This window comes from Heteronotia binoei, chromosome 2 (assembly GCF_032191835.1).
Source record: "Heteronotia binoei isolate CCM8104 ecotype False Entrance Well chromosome 2, APGP_CSIRO_Hbin_v1, whole genome shotgun sequence".
Lineage (NCBI taxonomy): Eukaryota > Metazoa > Chordata > Lepidosauria > Squamata > Gekkonidae > Heteronotia > Heteronotia binoei.
Window position 1 is genome coordinate 69,148,163 of NC_083224.1, and position 21,135 is coordinate 69,169,297.

General features: G+C 41.0%; 1 protein-coding gene across 1 annotated transcript in view; it reads right to left on the minus strand.

The window, feature by feature from the left end:
• Nucleotides 1-21,135, minus strand: part of CAMK1G (calcium/calmodulin dependent protein kinase IG) — a 78,524-nt gene that overhangs the window by 37,291 nt on the left and 20,098 nt on the right. The window contains exons 2-3 of the mRNA XM_060231254.1: nucleotides 15,638-15,755; nucleotides 1,266-1,394 (exon numbers count right to left, since the gene is read on the minus strand). Of these exons, the coding sequence (XP_060087237.1) occupies nucleotides 1,266-1,394; nucleotides 15,638-15,729 (221 nt within the window). The 5' untranslated portion in view covers nucleotides 15,730-15,755. The remainder of the gene's footprint in view (nucleotides 1-1,265; nucleotides 1,395-15,637; nucleotides 15,756-21,135) is intronic.

Genomic DNA, 21,135 nt, shown 5'->3' on the forward strand with positions numbered 1-21,135 from the left:
GATCTATCTGCACATTACACAATTCTCTTGGGTTGTTGGGGAACAAAAGGATTTTGCATCACACATGCAATGGGAGTTTTGTGCTTCCTGAACATGCTGTTTTCTGTTTGTGATACCAGCATGCAGGGAGAAGTGATTGATGGTGCCTCTCCCCTGCTATTTTCACATCCTCAAACTGCAGCATGGAATGATTACTGGCTCTACTATGAAACTTACATGCAGCCATGTGAATAATTCCATAGGGTTGTTTTGAGACTGCAAAAATTGTGTGTGTGTGTGTGTGTGTGTGTGTGTGCAGGCTGCTGCCATTGCTCCCTGTGTGCTGTGGAAAAAGAGATGGTGTGTGTCAGGGAGGAACAAAGCTCCCACTGCATCCCCCCACAACAAACACAAGGGCTTTGCAATCAAGGGAACAAATTAAAACAATTATTGGAAATAAGCAGCTGAAGAAAAACAATTGTCCATCAATGTTCCCTCTAAGCTGCGGAGTCTTGTGAGCTACTGGCATTAAAATTGTGAGCTACTACATAAATTAATTTGATGTAGGGCCATTTTTCCTGAGCTTAGACAAAAATGTGTGAGCTGGAGACTAAAAAAATATGAGCTAGCTCACACCAACTCAGCTTAGAGGGAACACTGCTGTCCATTCTATTTTGGAAAACCTTACACTAGAAACCTATATAGGCTTTATATTTACGATTTCCTTCAAAGAATCATGGGAACTGTAGATGGTGAAGATCTTGAGAATTCTCTGTAAGAGATTCATGGGCTACTAATAACTCCCATGGATGACTACTATAAATCTGTTTAAGGCTGCTGTATGTTTTTCCATTGGAAAAGATAAAGAGCAACACTCAGAAGTAAATCCTACTGAGCTCAATGGTGCTTACTTCCTTGTAAATCTGCTCTAGAGCACACCCTTTGACCCCTGCATTGAGAACCCTGGCAGTAAACTGTTTTCTTTGCCTAACATGGCATGTGCCATATGCTGCAATGCAGTTGCTTGGGGACTGAGGTCTCATTTGTTTTAGCTTCTGTTGTTTCTTTTGGGCTTGGGATTGCATATATAGGAAAGAAAATATTTGAAACATTCTGTACTATAGTGCACTAAATCATTAATAAAACATTCATATGTCAGCTGTGGCTTCTGCTTCTGCATCTGATGACACAGCCCTTTTGTTGATACTTAGTCCTTGATAAATGAGTACCTTCTAGTGGGCCTCTAGGGATGGTGGTTGTAGCTGGCTATGTTTTAATGTACTCACTTCTTCAGCACGGCTATTTCATTTTCCAGGTTGCTCTCCCGGGTGACTGGTGACTTTTTAATGCACTTTAAAGCATAGAGCTTGCCAGTAGCTCTTTGCTTCACCAGAAAAACTTCTGAAAAGGCTCCTCTGTGAAAAAAGCAAAGTGGGAAGGAAGTTTGGTTTAACTGGTTAGTGGAATACATGTAGAAAAGGCAGTAATGCAAATAGCCAGCAAACAACTAATAACAACTCCTTTCAGAAGCAGATGGCATTACTAATTAGACCTGAGAATTTGGCAGCAAATTCAGTACATTAATTGCATAAATATCCCATGGGAATTGATCTTGTGACTGTTTGGGAAATTTTGAGAGATAATTGCTGAATTAATCAATGATGGATATGTGGACTGAGTGTTAGAACTGCAGACTGAGAGAACATAAAAGGTACCATGCTGGATCAGACCCGTGGACCAACTAGTACACAGTTTTATGAGCAGCCAACCAGTTGCCCTTGGAGGGTCAATCTTCAGGGCACAGAGGCCTTGGACTCCCCCCCGATGTTGTCTCCTAAACTGAAATCCAGAGGTTTACTGCCTTTGGATGTAGAAGTTCCATTTAGTCAGTCTCTGATGAATCTGTCCTCCAAGAATACAACTAATCCCATTTATAAAGCCTTCCATGCTACATCCAGAGAGGCCTCCAGATTAAGGATACAAAAGGTAGCTAGTATGGATTTGGCAGTCTCCTTAGTTCTTCTGGCACAGTAAAAATGGTATCTGACATTTTTGTCTTGATACTCTCAGGTCATTTCTCTACATCAGCTGGGGTGGTATAACTCAAGAGTTGCCCAGAGTTCACTAGGTACAGCTCATATATCTAGGTTTTCTGGTACTGCTTCTGGCATGGCATATTTTTTGCATACACTAAAAATGCACAAAGGAATCCTTTGCAACAAATGCAGAGAATCCTGGGGCATGCTTCCCCTTCCCCAACCCCTATAGAGACAGGCTCACTTTGTTTTGCTTATCTAGAGCAGCTAAAAAGTTTGAATTATCCCCATGCAGAAGTTCAGCATCTAAAATGAGATAATATTTTCAGGATAATTCAGCTATTTATTTCTCATTTTAAACACACCCTTCCTTTGAGTAACTGAGAATGATGTATGATTTTTGCTTCCTGTTACCCTTTTAATAGCCCTGTCAAGTACCTCATGAGAGACTAGTCTAAGGTTACTCAGTGAGTTTCATGGCTGAGTGGGGATTTGAACACAGATTCCCACACTCTTAGTCCAACACTCTACAAAAACTCTGGCTTCAAAGTAATCCTGCAGATTATCTAAAACATCAGAACCTACAGTAATTCCAGATCTATAACTGAGTTTTTGAAATTCTGTTCTGAAAATTAAAACATGGAGAGCAAGGAGATAATGGTTGTCAGTATAGCAATTCACTCAAATATACTGTATGCATGACCCTATGTCTTTGGATGAAAAAAAGAGGGAATAATAGAAGTGAGATGCATGACAAATCGAACTCAACAAACAGGGTGCAGCGGTGATGTGAAATACACAATTCCAGCAATGTTCATGATGCAGAGCAATATAACCTGCCAGAACAATTTGCACGTGTTGATACATGAGATTTTTATTTTTGCCAACAAATGACAAATCTCTTATTAAAGATAAATCAGTGCTGGTGATTCTAGGCTATTATAACATCACTGTGACAACCACATAAACTTACACTGGTACCATGGCAACCTCTACCAGTATATGGGACCAGAAGAGGCAATGGAAATTAGAAAGCTCCCACTGCATTTAATGGAGAGACAAAAGTTCAGTCCCTGTCACCTCTAGTTAGACCTTAGGCACCATGCATTGGGAATGACTTTTTTCTGTGTGCCATGATCTCATCCTAAACACTGTCGTTTATAGATAGAGCAGAACAAAGTTTGAGTCCAGTGGCACCTTTAAGACCAACAAAGTTTTATTCAAGGTATAAGCTTTTGTGTGCATGCACAATTCTTCAGATACAATGAAATGGAAATTATCAGTCCATACATATAGATTGAGGGTGAGCAGTAAATTAGCGTACAACATAATGAAGATGTTTATCAGATTCAAAACCAAACAGAAATAACAATAACAATTAAGGATACATCTGCCCATTGATCTATTCTGCTATGGTTAGTATTGTGTTCAGTTTTGGGCACCACAGTTTAAGAAGGATATAGACGAACTGCAACATGTCCAGAGGAGGGCAATGAAGATTGCAAGGGGTCTGGAGACCAAGTCCTGTGAGGAAAGGCTAAAGGAACTTGGTATGTTTAGCCTTTAGTGGAGATGACTGAGAGGTGATATTATAACAATCTTCAAGTATTTGAAAGACTGTCATATAAAGGATGGTGTGGAGTTGTTTTCTGTTGCCTCAGAAGGTCAGACCCCAACCATTGGGTTGAATTTAAATCAAAAGAGTTTTTGACTAAACATCAGAAAGAACTTCCTGACAGACCGGTTTCTCAGTGAAACAGGGACTGATTTTGCTGTTGCTTATGCTGTTGTCACGTTCGTCTTCTCAGCACGGCGTCCTTTGGATTTCCCACTATCTTTGCTGGGGCTGCAGCAAACATAGTTTTCACATGGCAAACAGAAACCACTAAAAACCAGTTTTCATTTGCCACGCGACAACTGCAATGTTTGCTGCAGTCCTGGCACAGACAGTGGGAAATCTGAAGGATTTTTTGGCCATATTCTGGATATGGCTCATGGGTCACTGGGGTTGGGGGGGGTATTTGTGAATTTCCTGCACTGTGCAAGGGGTTGGACTCAATGAGAAGACGAACATGACAGCAGCGTAAGATGAGTGCGAAATTGGTCTGGCTTTCTCAGGACATGTGTGGGGCTCTCTGGAGGCTAGATGGTGCCTCCAGATTCTAATGCTGATTCTGTGAACTTAGGCAGATCATGAGAGGGAGGGAAGGGTTGTATCAGTGCTTAGTTTTTGTGGCCCTTTCTTACACACCCAGGGAAATGCTGATCTCCAGTTTGGGGTCAGGAAATTTTTTTTTCTCCAGGCCAGTTTGGCCAAGGTTCCTGGAGGGGTTTTTTTGGGGGGGCCATATTCTGGATATGGCTCATGGGTCACTGGGGTTGGGGGGGGGAGGTATTTGTGAATTTCCTGCATTGTGCAGGGGGTTGTACTCAATGACCCTGGAGGTCCCTTTCCACTCTATGATTTAAAAATTATTAAATTTTAAAATGTAATAGAGTTTTAATGTCATGTAATACCTTGTAATGCCCCTCACAGTCTACTCATAGCTTCTCTCCTGATATTTCTTGGTACCTCCATGACATACTAGTTAAATTTCTTACTGCGAGTCTGCATTGTTTTCCTAGTCACCTACAGGAAGACACAGAATGCAGTTCTATTACAAGAGCATTGACAGTAAGCCATCATGGGCACCAAAGGAAAAGTGAAGAAAGTAACCAGCTAAACTGAGGCTGCAAACCAAAGAACACTTTCCTGGGAGTATGACCCTCTGAATAAAATTGGACTTACTTCTGAGCAGCCCTGTATAGGATTGTTCTCTTAGACTGCCTAATTTAGGCTTACATATTTTCTAAATTCTGAATCAAGTATGGGTAGCATTTTAGAAATGAGTCTAAGCTTGCTTCATAGGTTCCAGCAGCTTCAGTGAATAACCAAGATATACTGCAACCCAAAGGGAGTGAAGCGACAATGGTAGTGATGAGGCAAGCACTATTTTACACTGCCACCAAGCAGCCTGTTTGTGCAGCTTATATATCTGCAGATTAATCAATGCAGTGGATCACAAATGGAAAACCATCAGTTAAAAGCCCTAGGAGAAACTTCTCTTTTGGCCTCTGACCTTAGTTGCCCACTTCTTGCACAACAGACTTAGACCAATAAAGGCTTAATTAAGATCTGACAGATGAACATCCCATCCTGTTTATTGAAGAACTCAGTTCTATGGGAGGAAGTGTATTTTTAACTTGCTAAAGCTGGCAATCTTGTTAAAGGTTTTGCATAGGCAGCAGAACACGTGGCCACCTTAGCAGGTTAATAGTGATTAATTCTCACCACTTGAATAGCTGCTCAGCTGAAGAGAGACTGCTTCAAGGACATTTCTGCTGTTGAGGTAGATTCTTCCAGAGCCCCTTTCTACCACGAGTCAATGTATGTAATAGTCAATAAAGACATCCGACTATCCTTGACCAGAATAAAGGCTTTTTCAGCCCTGGCTCCTACCCAGTAGAACTCTCTTGCCAAACAACATCCATACCCTGTGGGACTTTATGAAGTTCTGCGGAACATGCAAGGCAGAGATTTTCTGCTAGGCTTTTGGTTAAGGACAACACTGGTGACTATCTTACTGGTGCTCCCTTCTCCTCCCCTACTCTGTTTCTTCTGCATATAGCAAGTCAGCAATGCGTATTGTATGACTCTCTTGGTGTCATTCTGATGTCATTTTTTAAAAGCTATTTTAACTGGATTTTAAATTGTACAGTTTATGTTGTTAGCTGCCCTGAGCTCTGGGAATTGAGAGAAGGACAGTATCTGAATCTAAATTATAAATAAATGAAATGCTATATACCGTAGTTAATCTCATCTCGACTATTTGCGAGTGATGGGTAGGAAGGTCCTGGTTTCCTTCGTGGCATAGTTGTTAGATTAGTGGCAATATTTAGCAACATTTGTGAGTTTTCTCCCTGCCTCGTATTTCATTTTTAAATAGGAAAAAAATAGTAATTGGGATATAAAGCATTTTAGTCTTTCTTTCAGTCTCTTTTCCAGACCAAACCATGCATTAGCGCATCCACTGCTGGCAGAAGCAGCAAAGATACATACATAAATAATAATTAAAATATAAAAATGGAGGTCTTCAGTTCATGGACGTTTTTATAATGTAAGATACTTGGATAGAATTCATCACACATGGGAGGAGCCATGGGTCAGTGGTAGAGCATCTGCTTGGCATGCAGAAAGTCCCTGGTTCAATCCCTGGCACCTCCAGCTAAAAGATCTAGCAGTAGGTAATGTGAAAGACCTCTGCCTGAGACCTTGGAGAGCTGTTGCCAGTCTGAATAGACAATACTGACTTTGATGAACCAAGGGTCTGGTTCAATATAAAGCAGTTTCATGTGTTCATGCTATCATTATGTCCCATTCACATACACAGCCTAAATGTACTTAATTTCTCTGCAGCCTTTTCCACTGATCCTCAAGCCTTTTCCCATCCTCAAGTATTATGTGCTGACATTTGAATTCCTTAAGCAAAATCTTCATGATACCACAGCAAGATACCACAGCAACTCATGATAATCTTCATGATACCACAGCAAGATACCACAGCAACTCATCTAACGGGAAGGGAGACTCACTTCCTTTATCGCTAGAATTCTGTGACATCACAGCAGCTCAATCAATAGTTAGAAAGGTTTTTGAAATTGCAGTCTGTGTTTTCCTCCATTTTGCTATTTCTCTACCATCACAATGCTTTAAAACAGTCTTCACACTTGGCTGGGTGTCAGAAAATACACAGAAACAGCAACCCATAATGGTATGTGGAGGGACATAGCAAAGGGAAAAACGGTTTTTCCTTTCCTCTGTTCCTTCACTTACCTGTTTCTTCCCATGGCACCTTCCTGAGACCAATTCAAAGAAGGACTCAATAATTTCTTCCAGTAACTCTGGGTTTAGACCCTGTCCTCAGAATAGACTCCGCACACTGCAAATATGTCCATCAGTGTGGACTCCTCAGCTTTCTAAGTGCAGCTGAAACTTTCCTGAACTTAGAGTACTTCTAAGGCTTTAGACAGGACCTCATGTAATTACATTAGAACTGTACTAGACACTATGACTTGGATCCCGCAGAGAGTTTATATTGCCCAAAGGATTTCTATTTGTGAAGCATGACCTTCTTGTCCCGCAGCCTTCAGCTACAGCCCCCAAATGCCTAATGAAATGCTGTTCCTGGTGGGCAAGAACAGCATTTCATGGGCATCTTGGGCTGCAATAGGAGGTGGAAGGTGAGAAAACTTGCTCCACTCCTTTCTATCAGCAGAAAAGCTCCATGGGATCCAGCCCTAGAACTAGAACTATGTCAGTGTCTCTTTGGCTTCTGAACATTCACAAAATGATGCTCATCTGTTTCTAGCTTTCCTATGCATTCACAAAGAATAGAAATCTGCCATGTGTGGATTTAAATCAATAAAAGGAGAGTTAAGTAGCAAAGAGCTACTAGTAGATAAATATACGTAGGACTGCAGTCCATGGATATTAAATTGCCCTACACAGCAGATCCCATGCCTGCAAAGTGTACTTGTGCTTGTAAAGTGTACCTGTGAGCATGTAGGAGATGAATCATTGTCGTTGAGATTTTTGGTGCAATGCTGCTTGTTCCTTTCTAGTTTTCATGTTATTTTTATTCTCTTATCTGCACTACCTAATCACACTTCTCTACTGAAAACACCCACTGCATTGGGAGGGAATCAAAATTTCTAGCAGTATCTTTTCTTTCCACCCAAGACAGTAGGAAATCATCAGCCCCCAGATCAGATGCTGTGGCATCTGTTCCATGTTTCATTCCTAAACAGTTTAAGATAATTACAGCCCCACATTTAGTCTACTTGAATCAACAAGCTGGCACAGAGGAAACAAAGGCTCTCACCAGCTCTCCTTCTATATTGCGCTGCAGGGCTCTGGCTCTCTAAATCTGATCTCATCCCTAGGGCTGACTAACCAGGCTTCATCACCCTATGTGCATAAAAGCATGAGTGAACAAGGCAGACATAACATTATATTTAATTAGCAGGATTTAAAGGAACAGGACTTCCTCTGTCCTTTCATAACCAGAGCCCTAGCTCTGTTCAAATGTAACTATGTCTCAGTTTCAGACCAAGTCAATTCAAATTTGGTGCTTGTTCTCCAATTAAGAATGACATGCATAACCCCAAGCTTCTATTACATTTATTTCAGCTCTGTTCAAGCTCTTTCCCTGTTTGAATCTACTTCAACACTTTTTGTGACTGGAGGGGATGGTACCTGATGTTGAAGCTGGTTTTTTAGCAGCCCCCTCTCCATTCTACAGTTAGCTATGGAATGGATGGCAGAAGATTAAAGTTCCTCTTAACTAACAGATGTGGATAACTGGTGGGCCATTTAAGATCCAAACTTACATACCCTACAATATGTCATAAAAAACCTCAGTGCTCATGTTCATAGCCCTTTCCTTCCCATCCCATCCCATCCCTGAAGGCTTTTCCTGGCATTGCATTTACTCTGCACAGTCATGCTCTGCTCTGGCTTCTGAAGCAACAGTGTTATCTTTTACAAAAACAGCATCACAACCCTCTTAAGCTCATTCAATTCAATGGACTTAGAACAGTGTAATGATGTTTAGGACTGAACTGCAAGTGAAGGGAATCTAAAATGCAGACTGTCAGGTTGACAGTAGGGTTGCCAGACTCCTCCGGGGGTCAGGAAAACCCTTGCTTTTGAAGAAAAATACCACTCCCATTCCCAACTGGCCCAAAAGTCAACATGATAACATCACCTGACATCACATTACCAACATTTCACAGAGATCCTCTAGTTTTTGAGCAAAACTCTATGGTAAAATTGGCTACAAACCTGGCAACCCTAGTTGATACAGCAACTAGATTTTACAAAGGAACCCTGTAAATCTTCCCTCTGATATGTGTAAGGATTTACTAAGGACAGAGACAAATATTAGGTTCTGTCCCTAATAAATAGGAACAGTTAAAGTGTCCAGCTTTGATTGTTGGGCTTCTTGTGGGGTACAATTATAGACTGTAATAATTGATTGGTTCCGCTCACATCATGTTTGCCAGTGGTGAACAGGGAGCCAATTTCCTAATGAACGGCCTGTTTCCTAATGAACTGTTTGTTTACCATTCATGGTTGTTTGGCAGACTGCTTCCCTGACAGCCAGCATGGTGTAGTGGTTAAGGCCAGTGGACAATAATTCTCCTGCTGCTGCTATTGTATTCTCTCCTAACAATCAGCTTTCCTACATCTGTAGCTGCCATCTTCTCCACCATAACACTTATGAGTTTAAAAAATTGCCATTATGCTATTTTGCACTAATAGTTGTGTTATTGCATACTAACTCGATTTATTGCCACAACATCTGGTCCCAGTTTTTACTGTTAAAAGTCTCTATCTTTATTGCAAAATTAAAAGTGGAATCTTAATATACCTTGTTCAGATGCCACCTCCCATACTTCAGTTTCTTCACACAACATTATCTAGTCTAACATCTGCTACATAAGGTTGCCAACTTCCAGGTGAAAATCTCCTGATACTATAGTTGATCTCTAGATGACAGTTATCAGTTTCCCTGAATAAAATAGCTGCTTTGGAGGCTGGACTTGATGGCATTGCACTGTGATGAGGTTTGTCCCCTCCCAAAGCCCCATCTTCCCTAAATTCTTCAGGTATTTCCCAACCCAGAGCTTGCAATCTTATACATGAGTGTGAGTACATTTTCTAATGTTCACTTACAAACTTGTTTATGATTTGTCAGGAAGAATATGAACTTTTAAATGTCAACTTTATACCTTGTTCATAAACAAATGAATAATTTCCCACTGCTTGAATGTTTTTTTTTCCTCTTATGACATGTTGAGACTGAAACTATTGGTCATGAAAACAATCATGAATTTTTTAACCTTTCCACCTAGCTGAAGATGCATGGATGACTGAAATATTATAATTTCTGAAAGGGTTCATTTTCAGCTATTTTATGCTCTTCTTTCAATTCTTTTATGGGAGGAAAAGCTGTGCTGGAAAAATGCAAATAGTGAGAAAAGTGACATAGTGAGTAAAGTGTTTTTAAAAATCCATTATTCCCAAAGTGAGTCTTGCTATGGGAGGATAATTGAGAAGATAAGCAGACCCCTTATAGGCGTGAGGAAGGAGAAAATGACAGTTGTGGTGCGATATTAGAGTCACTTGAATGCCAAGGCAGAATTAAAGAGGATGTAAAGTGTGAAGGAGAAATCTTTTCACCACTCAGCCATGTAATCATAATCAAGCAACTGGGGCAGCTGCTAAACAGGGCAGAAGTTCTTAGAAAACACAATGATTTTGTTTGTCAAACAGAATGGAATGGGAGGAGGACAGCCAGGCAAATGATTGCATAAGCCTTAAGTAGGAAGGCTCAAGGCTTGGTGGGTGCAGGCTTGAAAGGAGATTGTGCTGGAACTTATAATAGAGGAAGTATACTTTACAAAAGGCAAGAATCTGCATCCCTAGTTCCATGTAAAAACCTAGTGTGACATCATCACTCTGCACATGGCCCCAGCCCATGTCCAACAGCCAATGAGATGAAAGGAGAGGCAGGGCAATGTAACAACATTGATCTGTTAATATACCTAGCATAGATCTGTTAGTGGAAGTAGCAGTTTGTTTCTGAAAATTTTAAAAAATTCTGGGGGGAATCCATCTCCACCTGGTGAAGTATGGTTCTTTAGCTGGTTGATAGCTAATTCAATTTCTTTTGTGTTAATTTCTGATTCCATCAGATTTTTGTGTTCTAAAGAAATCTTTGATATTAAGTTGCCATTCAGTATCAATTCCTGAATGTTGTTGATGTTAGGGGCTTTGGAGGAGTATAGTTTAGTGTAATACTCCACAAAACAATTAAGAATTAAATCCTATGAGGTCAAAATATTACCCGATTCATCCTTCAATGAAGAAGAAGAAGAAGAAGATATTGGATTTATATCCCGCCCTTCACTCCGAAGAGTCTCAGAGCGGCTCACAATCTCCTTTACCTTCCTCCCCCACAACAGTCACCCTGTGAGGTGGGTAGGGCTGGAGAGGGCTCTCACAGCAGCTGCCCTTTCAAGGACAACCTCTGCCAGAACTATGGCTGACCCAAGGCCATTCTAGCAGGTGCAAGTGGAGGAGTGGGGAATCAAACCCGGTTCTCCCAGATAAGAGTCCGCACACTTAACCACTACACCAAAAATCAATGTGTCTTGATTTTTTTTGGTCTTTTGCTTTCCAGGCCAGATACCGAAGGGATTTCTTGGATCTTATGTAATATCTTTGTTTTGTGTATATTAGGTTCCTTTGAATCTCCTCGTTTTCAAGAGATTCAAGAATTTTCCTCTCTGCTGTTAGTTTTTGGTAAGCAGACTGACTACGTTTTTTTGTGGCTAAGTTCTAAATTTTTGATTGTGTTTTGCAATTTCTTAACAGTTTCTCTATGTTCTTTTTTTAGGTGTGATGATCACTTGCCCCCACAGGGTGGCTTTAAATGCTTCCCAGAATGTGGATTGTGAAGTGTCTTCAGGTAAGTTTCTTTTAAAAAATGTTTAATGTTAGTGGCCAATTGTTGTTTGATGTCTTCATGTTTTAGAATGGCAACGTTAAATGTCCATTTTCGCTCTAGTGGGCAATGTTGGAATGAGCTGAGACAGCAAGTGAATGGGGCATGGTCTGTCCAGGCCTTATACACAATTTCAGCTGAGGTTATTTTTCCTAACAGTGCATTTGATGTCAAAATTAAGTCTATATGTGAGTAGAACTGAAACCTGGGAAGGCAATAAGTATAGTCTCTCGTGATCGGTTTTTTGCATCTCCAAACATCGTTCAGGGCAAAATTATCTAGTAAGCTCTTCAGTTGAGAGTCTGAGTTATTACTGTGCTCAGCAGATTTTTTTCTGCCTGATTTGTCCAAGACTTTATTTACAATGTAGTTGAAGTCCCCGCCCAGGAGAACTTCTCCCTCCTTGAATTCTTGCAAAGTTGTGAGTGTGTGTTTTAAAAATTGAATTTGCAACTTATTTGGAGCATATATGGAACCTAGTGCGATCATGTGGCCGTCTAGATAGCCTTTGGCAAAGATAAAGCATCCTTGGGGATCTTTAAGTTGCTCTTTTAAGTCAAAATGGGTGTTTTTTGCAATTAGAATTGCTGCGCCTTTGGCTTTTGAGGAGCCAGGGGCGTGAAATTGAATTCCAAACCATGAGGATTTGATGATAGGGTGATCAGCTGTTTGCATGTGAGTTTCTTGTAGAAAATGCTACATATTTTTTTTCTGATGATGCAGTGAGGGCTGCTATATAGAGGGCTAGACCTGCATTGTGGCTATATGAAACTTCCCATTTGCGTGTGACTGTGTGCACTTCATAAAATTATTGACTTGGAGCTGATTTTTTTTACCCTCATAGGGTACAGAAACTCAAATTTTCTCGCAATTGTGGGTAAAAGATTTTATTTTTGTCATCAAGTTACAGCCAACTTATAGTAACCCCATTAGGTTTTCAAGCCAAGTTCAGAAGTGCCTACCTTTGCACACTGACCCTGGCATTCCTTGGTGGTTTCACATCCAAATACTAACCAGGGCTGACTCTGCATAGCTTCTGAGATCTGATGGGATCAGGCTATCCAGGTCAGATTGAGATAGTGATTTTTGATAGGGAGATGGCCATGCTTGCCTGCTTCTTTAAATCTCAGTCCCCAAGCCTGTTTTTTTTTTGTTAAAAAGTACAACTGCAACCCCTTGTCCCCTAGAATGTTTCTGGGTCCACAGACAGAGACTAAAGTAATGAGGGATGGCTTAAAATAACTTCAGTATGAAGAACAACTAAAATGTCTTGTACAGAAGTCTCTAAACCATTTTCAAGGACCCTAGGGTTTGTGAGCTTGAGATAAGTGCCCTAATTACCAGTTCCTTGACTGTTAAATATATGGTTATGTCTCTTAATTATAGAATCTTTCACTACAGGAAACATGTAGTTCTGTCCTAAGATGTAGCACAACTTTTTGCTTGGCTGTCCTCTGTCCCAATCTTTGTCCCATCAGAGCTACTCAACAGTAACATATTAATAACTCTGCCCTATCAACAAGTAAATAGAATCAAAGAGTTGGAAGGTACTTCCAGGGTCATCTAGTTCAACCCCCTGTACACTGCAGGAAATTTACAAATCCTTCCCCCTCATACCCCAATGATCCCATTTTCATGCCCAGAAGATGGCAAAAACCCCTCTAGGAGCCATGGCCAAACTGGTTTGGAAGAAAATGGCTTCCTGACTCTAAAGTGGTGATCAGCATTTCCCTGGGTGTGCAAAAAATGGCCAAGAGAACTAAGCACTGATGCAACCCTTCCTGCCCTCCTTCCCATGATCTGCCTAAGTTCATTGAATCAGCATTGCTGTCAGATGGCCACCTTAAATACTTTTAAGTACAATTAAAAGTGTATGAAGAGGACTTCTCAGTGACAATTTGCAAGTTCAAAATCCTCTTTTTTCAGAGGTTCACTATAGTCTAACTTAAGTGTCCCATGGTCTCATGAAGATGCTTTAGCAGTTGTCATGCAAACTGAAGTTTGATCAGTAGTATATAGCAATGTAGTTTTGTAGTGGGACCAAACTATCAAATTTACAGCTTGACCCGATTGTGGCATCTGCAGAAAATTTCAGCCGTGTAAATAACACAGTGTGCCACCTGCTGGTCCATGTTTGATATTTGTGGCACTTTATGGCCATTCCATTCTTTCAGTTTGTAAAAACTGGTTGCATGGAAGTGGCTGTTTGTAAACTCCTTAATCATGGGTGTAAAAGTTTCATGAGAATGTAGTGCAGGTGGAATAATTAGCATATTCGATTGACATGCCTTGGGTAAAACCTACCACTATCTCCTCCTCTGGAAATACATTTTTTTATTTTCTTAGTACTCTTCCCTGTTCCTCTGATATCAAAAGCATCCCACTAAACCAGAGCTGGAGTAATCAGTCATCATCTACATAGGTACATAAGAAGTTGCTTGCTAGATCAAACCACTGGTCCAACTAGTTCAGCATCCTGTTTCACACAATGGGCAATCAATAGCCATTATGGAGAACCAACAAACAGCATAGATGCCAGTTCCTTCCTTCAGTGTTGCCTCCTAACACAAGCACACAGAGGTTCACTGTCTATGGATGTGGAGGTTCCCTTTTGTCATTATAGCTACTAGCCATTGATAAACCTGTCTTCCATGCATCTGTTTTAAAAGCCATTATTGTGAATTCAGCGGCACCAAATCACAATTTAATTAACTGTTGAATAAGGAAACACTACCCATTATGCACCCTGAATTTATTATCTATGAACATCATTGAGTGTCTGTGAGTTCTAAAATTATAGGAGAAAAAGCTCTCAGTCTACTTTCACCTCCTTCACTACAGCCAACATAAAATTGAGCTTTACCTGTTTCCTCTAATTTGCTGTCCTGTAATTCACAGCCAAGATGTTCTTTGCAAAGTCAGTCATGTTTATGCTGAGTAGCTTGTTCTGTACTGATCAACAAGTCCCTCAGATTTATCATATTATGTACACACTCAATCATTCTTTAATAGTCTCTCATGGACCCCAATACTTTTATTTTGAGCTGATGGATGTTGGGAAATGGGAACATACTCATTCCAATCTGAAGCAATGGCACTGGCTAACAATTAGCTTCTGAGATTTCAGGTTTTCACGGCTGGTAACATCATTAGGGTTTGTAGAATCTTTCGGGCTCAAGTGCCGTGTTCTACTGGAGAAAGTTTTCCTTCCAGACGTTTCGTTCCCAGCTGAGGAGAACATCCTCAGTGGCGTTGCAGCCGGAGCAGGCGCTCTGACCTTCTTGGCTGCTGTGCACAGCAGCCAAGAAGGTCAGAGCGCCTGCTCCAGCTGCAACGCCACTAAGGATGTTCTCCGCAGCTGAGAACGAAATGTCTGGAAGGAAAACTTTCTCCAGTAGAACACGGCACTTGAGTCCGAAAGATTCTACAAACCCTAATTAGCTTCTGGTTCCAGTTCAAAATTAAAGCCCTTCCTGGCCTAGAACCCAGATATCTCAGAGATTACCTCTTTCCATACAACCCCAGTGGCTAATTTATGTTCTTTAGGTCTACCTCTTCCAGTGTTTATGAATATTGTGTCCCTTTAAAAAGGTAAAGGTAGTCCCCTGTGCAAGCACCAGTCGTTTTTGACTCTGGGGTGACGTTGCTTTCACAACGTTTTCACGGCAGATTTCTTACAGGGTGGTTTGCTGTTGCCTTCCCCAGTCATCTACACTTTCCCCCCAGCAAGCTGGGTACTCATTTTACTGACCTTGGAAGGCTGAGTCAACCACAAGCCAGCTACCTGAACCAGCTTCTGCTGGGATTGAACTCAGGTCATGAGCAGAGGGCTCCAACTGCAGTACTGCAGCTTTACCACTCTGCGCCATGGGGCTGTTTACTGCTGCCTATTTTTATTTGCTTCTGACTTTCTGTTTTTTATTGTTTTGTTGCTTATGCTGTGTTAAAAAGAAACTTAAGCACTAGTGGGATATGAATTTTTTTAAAAACAAACAAACAAAAGCTACTTACGATCCAAGCGCTTCCATGAAAATGAATGTTTTCCTGATATTGTTGGTTTGCTTCTTCCAGGAGCTGCCCTCCTCCTCTTGTTTACGGCCCATCTTCTCCAGTGTTGAAGCTGAGTGTTCTGTTAGGATATAAGAATTGTGCCAGTTTTTTTTAAAATGAAGGAAAATATGCTCCCGTAAAAAGAATACACAGCCACTAATGCTAATCTATTAATATGTTCTTGTCTGTTTGTGGAGTTCAGCTAGTTTTCACAACACTGCTGTAGACAATGGGCAGCACCTTGCTAACCTAAGTTATGGTGCTTCACAATTATTGATTAGAACTAAAAGCCATTCCTTCTTAAGGAGAAAGATCCAATTTTAGTGCTGGTATCCAATTTTTAATTTTGATCACTGCCTTTCGCCCTTTTTATGATTAAATTCATATTCATGAACATCCTAAGACAGCAATCTAGACCAGTGATCCATCTTCACGATGATGTTGCTGCAGTTACTCAGAGATGATGGAAAGGTACTCTTATGACCCAACAAACCAAATGTAGCCCAACATCCATGGATGGTGGTCCAACATAAGATTTGTTGACTGGAAGGGTGCATAAATAAAAGGGTGGTTGGATTGCTAGAAAAACACACTCTATGGCTGGAGAGCTGTGTCCAAAATGGTGGGTTTCTAATTGTGCAGATCAACCTTGAGTTTTCATCAACATTTTTTTTAAAAGGAAATGATTGTGCCACTGGTGCACCCCATCTTAGGTTAAGTTCTGACCCAGTTGTGCATCATACCTGTTGCCAGGTTTTACATCAGCAAAGCAACAACTGCTGCACACCAGCTGTCCATGCAACAAATAGTTTAATTATTGTCTCCATATTATGTTAAAAGTCATAAATGTGGATAGATAACAATTAATAATTCATATTTATTTTGCATCTTGATACTTAAGAGCTTCTGATTTTTCAGCACGACAGTTTAAAGCTGGAGCTGAGCTGAGGTTCTTTAGTTCTTACAGAACAGTGGTCTCCTATGTGTTTCCATAGGCACCACGGTGCACACTGACATCTTGCCTGGCACGCACCAAGTGTTTTCAGAAAGTGCATGGGGCCAGGTAGGGCTCTTGCACAGCATGGTTCTGATTGACCACTGGAGATTTGATTGGCTGTGCAGATTTAAAAAAAAATTGCTTTGGTGGCAGATGCCAGCACAGTGTTGGATCTTTCACTCCTCTTTGCCATTGTATTTCAAAAACTACCCCTTTTCTTCCTGCACTGGACATTTCTGTGTGTAACTCCACCTCCTGTGGCAGCCATTTTGTGGTTAGTGCCACCTCCTCTGGCAACCATTTTGTGATTGTGCCCACCACTCTGTATCAGAATTCCAAAGGTGCTCACAGGTTCAAAAAGACTGTTATAGAACACCCTGTTATAGAACACCTGTGCTGCAACAAGAAATTTTCCATCAGAAACATTCTGGTTGTATTGTGGCTATGACTTCTAAGCAGTTACTAGGATGGTATAATAATAATGGAGCTGAGGTATTGATAGCTGCTTTTTTTTACTTTTACAGTGATGGAGGATGCTGGATTGTCATTGCAAAAGATATTAAACTTGTTGTTTATACACACAGAACAGGAACACACACAATTACCATCATGAATCAATTTTGGAAATCATCACACACAAAATCCTGATTATATCCCATCAGTCTCTTCACAACAATAATTTTGTATGCTATTTCTATTAAGGTGACTGCACATATTTGTGTTAAACACACTGCCTTAGAATATTAGATGCTAACATAGTATTTAAAATGGCAATGATGGTAATTTATAGTTGCTTCAAGAGTTGCAGGATCTCATTGTGCTGGGCTCATATAATGTAATTGCCTACCATTGGCAATCAGAGCAACCACACATAAAATCAAATATATTCTGTATTCACAGTTTGCATAGAATTAAGGTCCATGCTTTAATCCAGCAGGTTTAGTAGCCAAGAATTAGCAGCTGTTGATAAGAGCTGTTTGCCATCAAAACAGTGGCAACATGTCTCCTCATATCTGAGAACCATGGGCAGGAGGATGGTGTTGCAGGCATTTTGCTCATGGGCTTCCTAGAGGTTTGCCACTGTGTGAACAGAATCTTGGACCAAATTGGCCCTTGGTCTGATTCACCATGGCTCTTTTCATGTTCCAGATGAAGAGCTCAGATTTTTTTTTTTTAAAAAAATGAAATTAACAACAGCAACAATAATACACTTCAAAACCCAGGGAATTGGATCCAGTGGTCATTTTCACTGATGGAAAGGATTTCAATTTGTGGTATGGGATTTTTTTTTTAACCTCTTCACCCTATTGCAGCCTGAATTTCTCTCTGAAATACCACTGGGTTCAGTTGGAGGTCTGCAGTGCAAAGGTAAATATGTAAAAAAGAAAAGAAAAGAAGAGAAAAAAGTCTCCCTCTTCCATTGTCAAAACTATAGGACTGAGTTCAAAAGAACACAGTCTGTCTGCAGGTTTACCATCTTAAATGATAACAAGACCATAATGAAAATCAATGAAATTAATGGGTGAAAGGGAGCAGGGAAAGGAGGAGAGGCCAAGATTTGTCAATATGGAAGAGGAGATTAATTTTCAGACACTGACCATATATGAAGTCTTGTTTATCTAAATGTCCGGGGGTGGTGTTGTTATCCAAATCATAAGAGCAATTGAAAGGTCTGAGTGTTAATGCAGGGTTATTTTAACACGGAGTTATGGTGATAAAGGACCTGAAGTGCTAGAAAAAAATATTATAGGAATACTTGTAGGGTTGCCAGCTCCCAGATCCCAGTGGGGCTTCCCCATTTTGGGGGGCTTTGGCATGCAACAAGCCAGCTGGGAAACCTCGCCCCAAACAGTGACATCATCACATATCTCCGCCTCTCTCAGTATGTCCCTGGAAGAACATTATGCTCTGGGAACAAATACCTTCTGGTGATCCCCAGCCTGAGAGAGATCCCACTGTCCTGAACTAGGGCCAGGGCCTTTATGACCCTGGCCCCAGCCTGGTGGAACTCACTGCTAGAGAACATCCACACCCTACAGGATTTATTACCTTTCCTTAGGGCTTTTCAGGCAGAGATGTTCAGCCAGACATTTGGTTGAGGCAGGGCTTTTTTGTAGAAAAAGTCCAGCAGGAACTCATCTGCATATTAGCCCACACCCCCTGATGGATGTCACCATTGTTTCACACAGGGCTTTTTAAAAAGAAAAGGCCCAGCAGGAACTCATTTGCATATTAGGCTACACCTCCAATGCCAAGCCAGTCGGAACTGTGTTCCTGTGTGTTCCTGCTCAAATAAAGCCCTGGGTTGAAAACAGCAATGATCTGGCAACCTCATATCCCTATCTCTACCCTCTCACCTCTCCACATCCCTTCTACCCAAGGAAGCTTGGATAGTCTGTTTCCACCATCTTGGATAGTCTGTTTTATTATGGATATTTAAGCACTTTTAATTAGTTATTATTATTATTATTATTTATTGTATCTACCTCTAATGTAAGTCATCCTGAGCCCTGCTTGCTGGGAAAGGTGACCTAACAAATTGAAAATGATGATGACATCACTCTGGGAAGATCCTCTGGTTTTTGGCCAACTCTATGGTTTTGAGGCCAAAAAACCCATATAGTTTTGTCCCAAAACCAGAGCGTTGCCTCTGACATTGTGATGATGTCACTTCCAGATGATGTCATTGCAGTGGGGATGTCACATCCAGCCCTGAACACCACCACCCCAAATCCCCCCACCATAATGAAAAGGGGACCTGGCCAGTTGATCAGTGCCTACTAGCCATGGGAACTAAAGTGAACCTCCATATTCAAAGGCAGCAAAACTCTGGATATCCATCCTAGGAGGCAGCATCAAGAGTAGGGTTTGGACTCTATGCCCTGTTTATATGGCACTCTAGGGCAACTGGCCAGCCACTGTTTGAAACAGGATGCCAAACTAGGTGGACAAGTGGTTCGATCCAGCAGAGCTTTTTTTAAAATTCTTAAACATGGCTGAAGTTTGCAGGATTTATCACATTGGCAAGTGATTCAAAAGAAAAAAAAAAGAGGGATTAGGTCCATGTAGGTCTCCAGTAACCTTAAGGCTACAAAGAAGCAGGTTCAGAAATCAAAGAAACAACCTCCCCAGCAGCCTCTGAACACTGACATTTCAAAATAGTCACTGAACATGGATTGGTCTGAACAAATCAAGGTTGGCATCATGCTGTGCTGAATTATGCAAGACAGGAAGAATCCAAATAAATAAGTAAACATCCTGATGTGGGAGTAGCAAGGACAGAGGCCCCATTTTTGCCAGCACCTTCTGCTTTGTCTTAGGTTATCCCATACCATTTTCCCCCAAGACTTTCCCTTGTAGCTGTGGAGGCCAAAAATACAAAACAAACAACTGGCCCCACATTTTTGCTTCTGTTTGTAAATAGAAACTTGGGCTTTTTGCACCTTTTCCATTTACAAAATTCCTAACTATGGAGAGTTGCATATAGACAGAAGAACAGGTGTCAGTCTTTATTGTTAATTGATTTTATTTTATGTTACTCCCCTCAGTACTTTACATAGCTCAGGGAAGCAGGTGTGGTTCTCCTTCTTCATCTTCACAACAACCTTATGAGGTTGGTTATGTGTAGAGGCAGGACTTGATCTACATGTTTTTTGAGGGGGGGCAAAATTAAAAAATGACACCCCCTTTTGGGCCATTCTATATTATGGTCCCATAGAACACAATGGACTCCATACCCAATTTGGTGCCCCCCTCTGTCGGTGCCCTGGGCAAGCCCCCCTAGATCTGGCCCTGTGTAGAGGTGACAAGTAGTCCAAGATCACACACACAGGGCTGAGTACTTCATTTCTATTGACACCACTCTATCTGAACAATCTATTTCTGCTTTTCCAGTAAACTGGCAGAAGACCAAGAAATATTAATGCATTTGCTAAATAATAATTCATTGTGTTAAACATAGATTCCTGGAAAAGATATTCAGCAATGGAAATTGAAAACTTTCCCATTGTCTTTGAGTGCCAAAGAAATGCAGGGGGGAGGGCTGGCTGCTAAAAGTGGTCCTGCTGCATTCTTCACTTCTCAGAAGGAATGAGAGCCTTTACATTTCCCAGAAACAAAACAGACTCTTTAGTTAAAATGGAACATTCTGACAGAAAATTATAACAGTCAAGAAGCTGAAAGTTCACATCTTGAAACAGGTAGTTAAGCTTTTCAATCCCCACTGAAACTATATTTGCCACCTTTAATTAACAGGGTTACATGATTTTCAAGTGCCCCAGCACTGGGTTTCAAAGGTTAATTCAACTGTCGTGAAAGAGAAATTGACTCACTGGCTAAAGAATGACAGCTTCAGTCTATAAACCGCTTAAAAGCCACAATGTGAATTGGCCTTTACCTTCTTGCAAGTGTGTGACATTCCCCAGTGAGAATTAAGCAGCTAATCGTGATAAAAACATGGCCT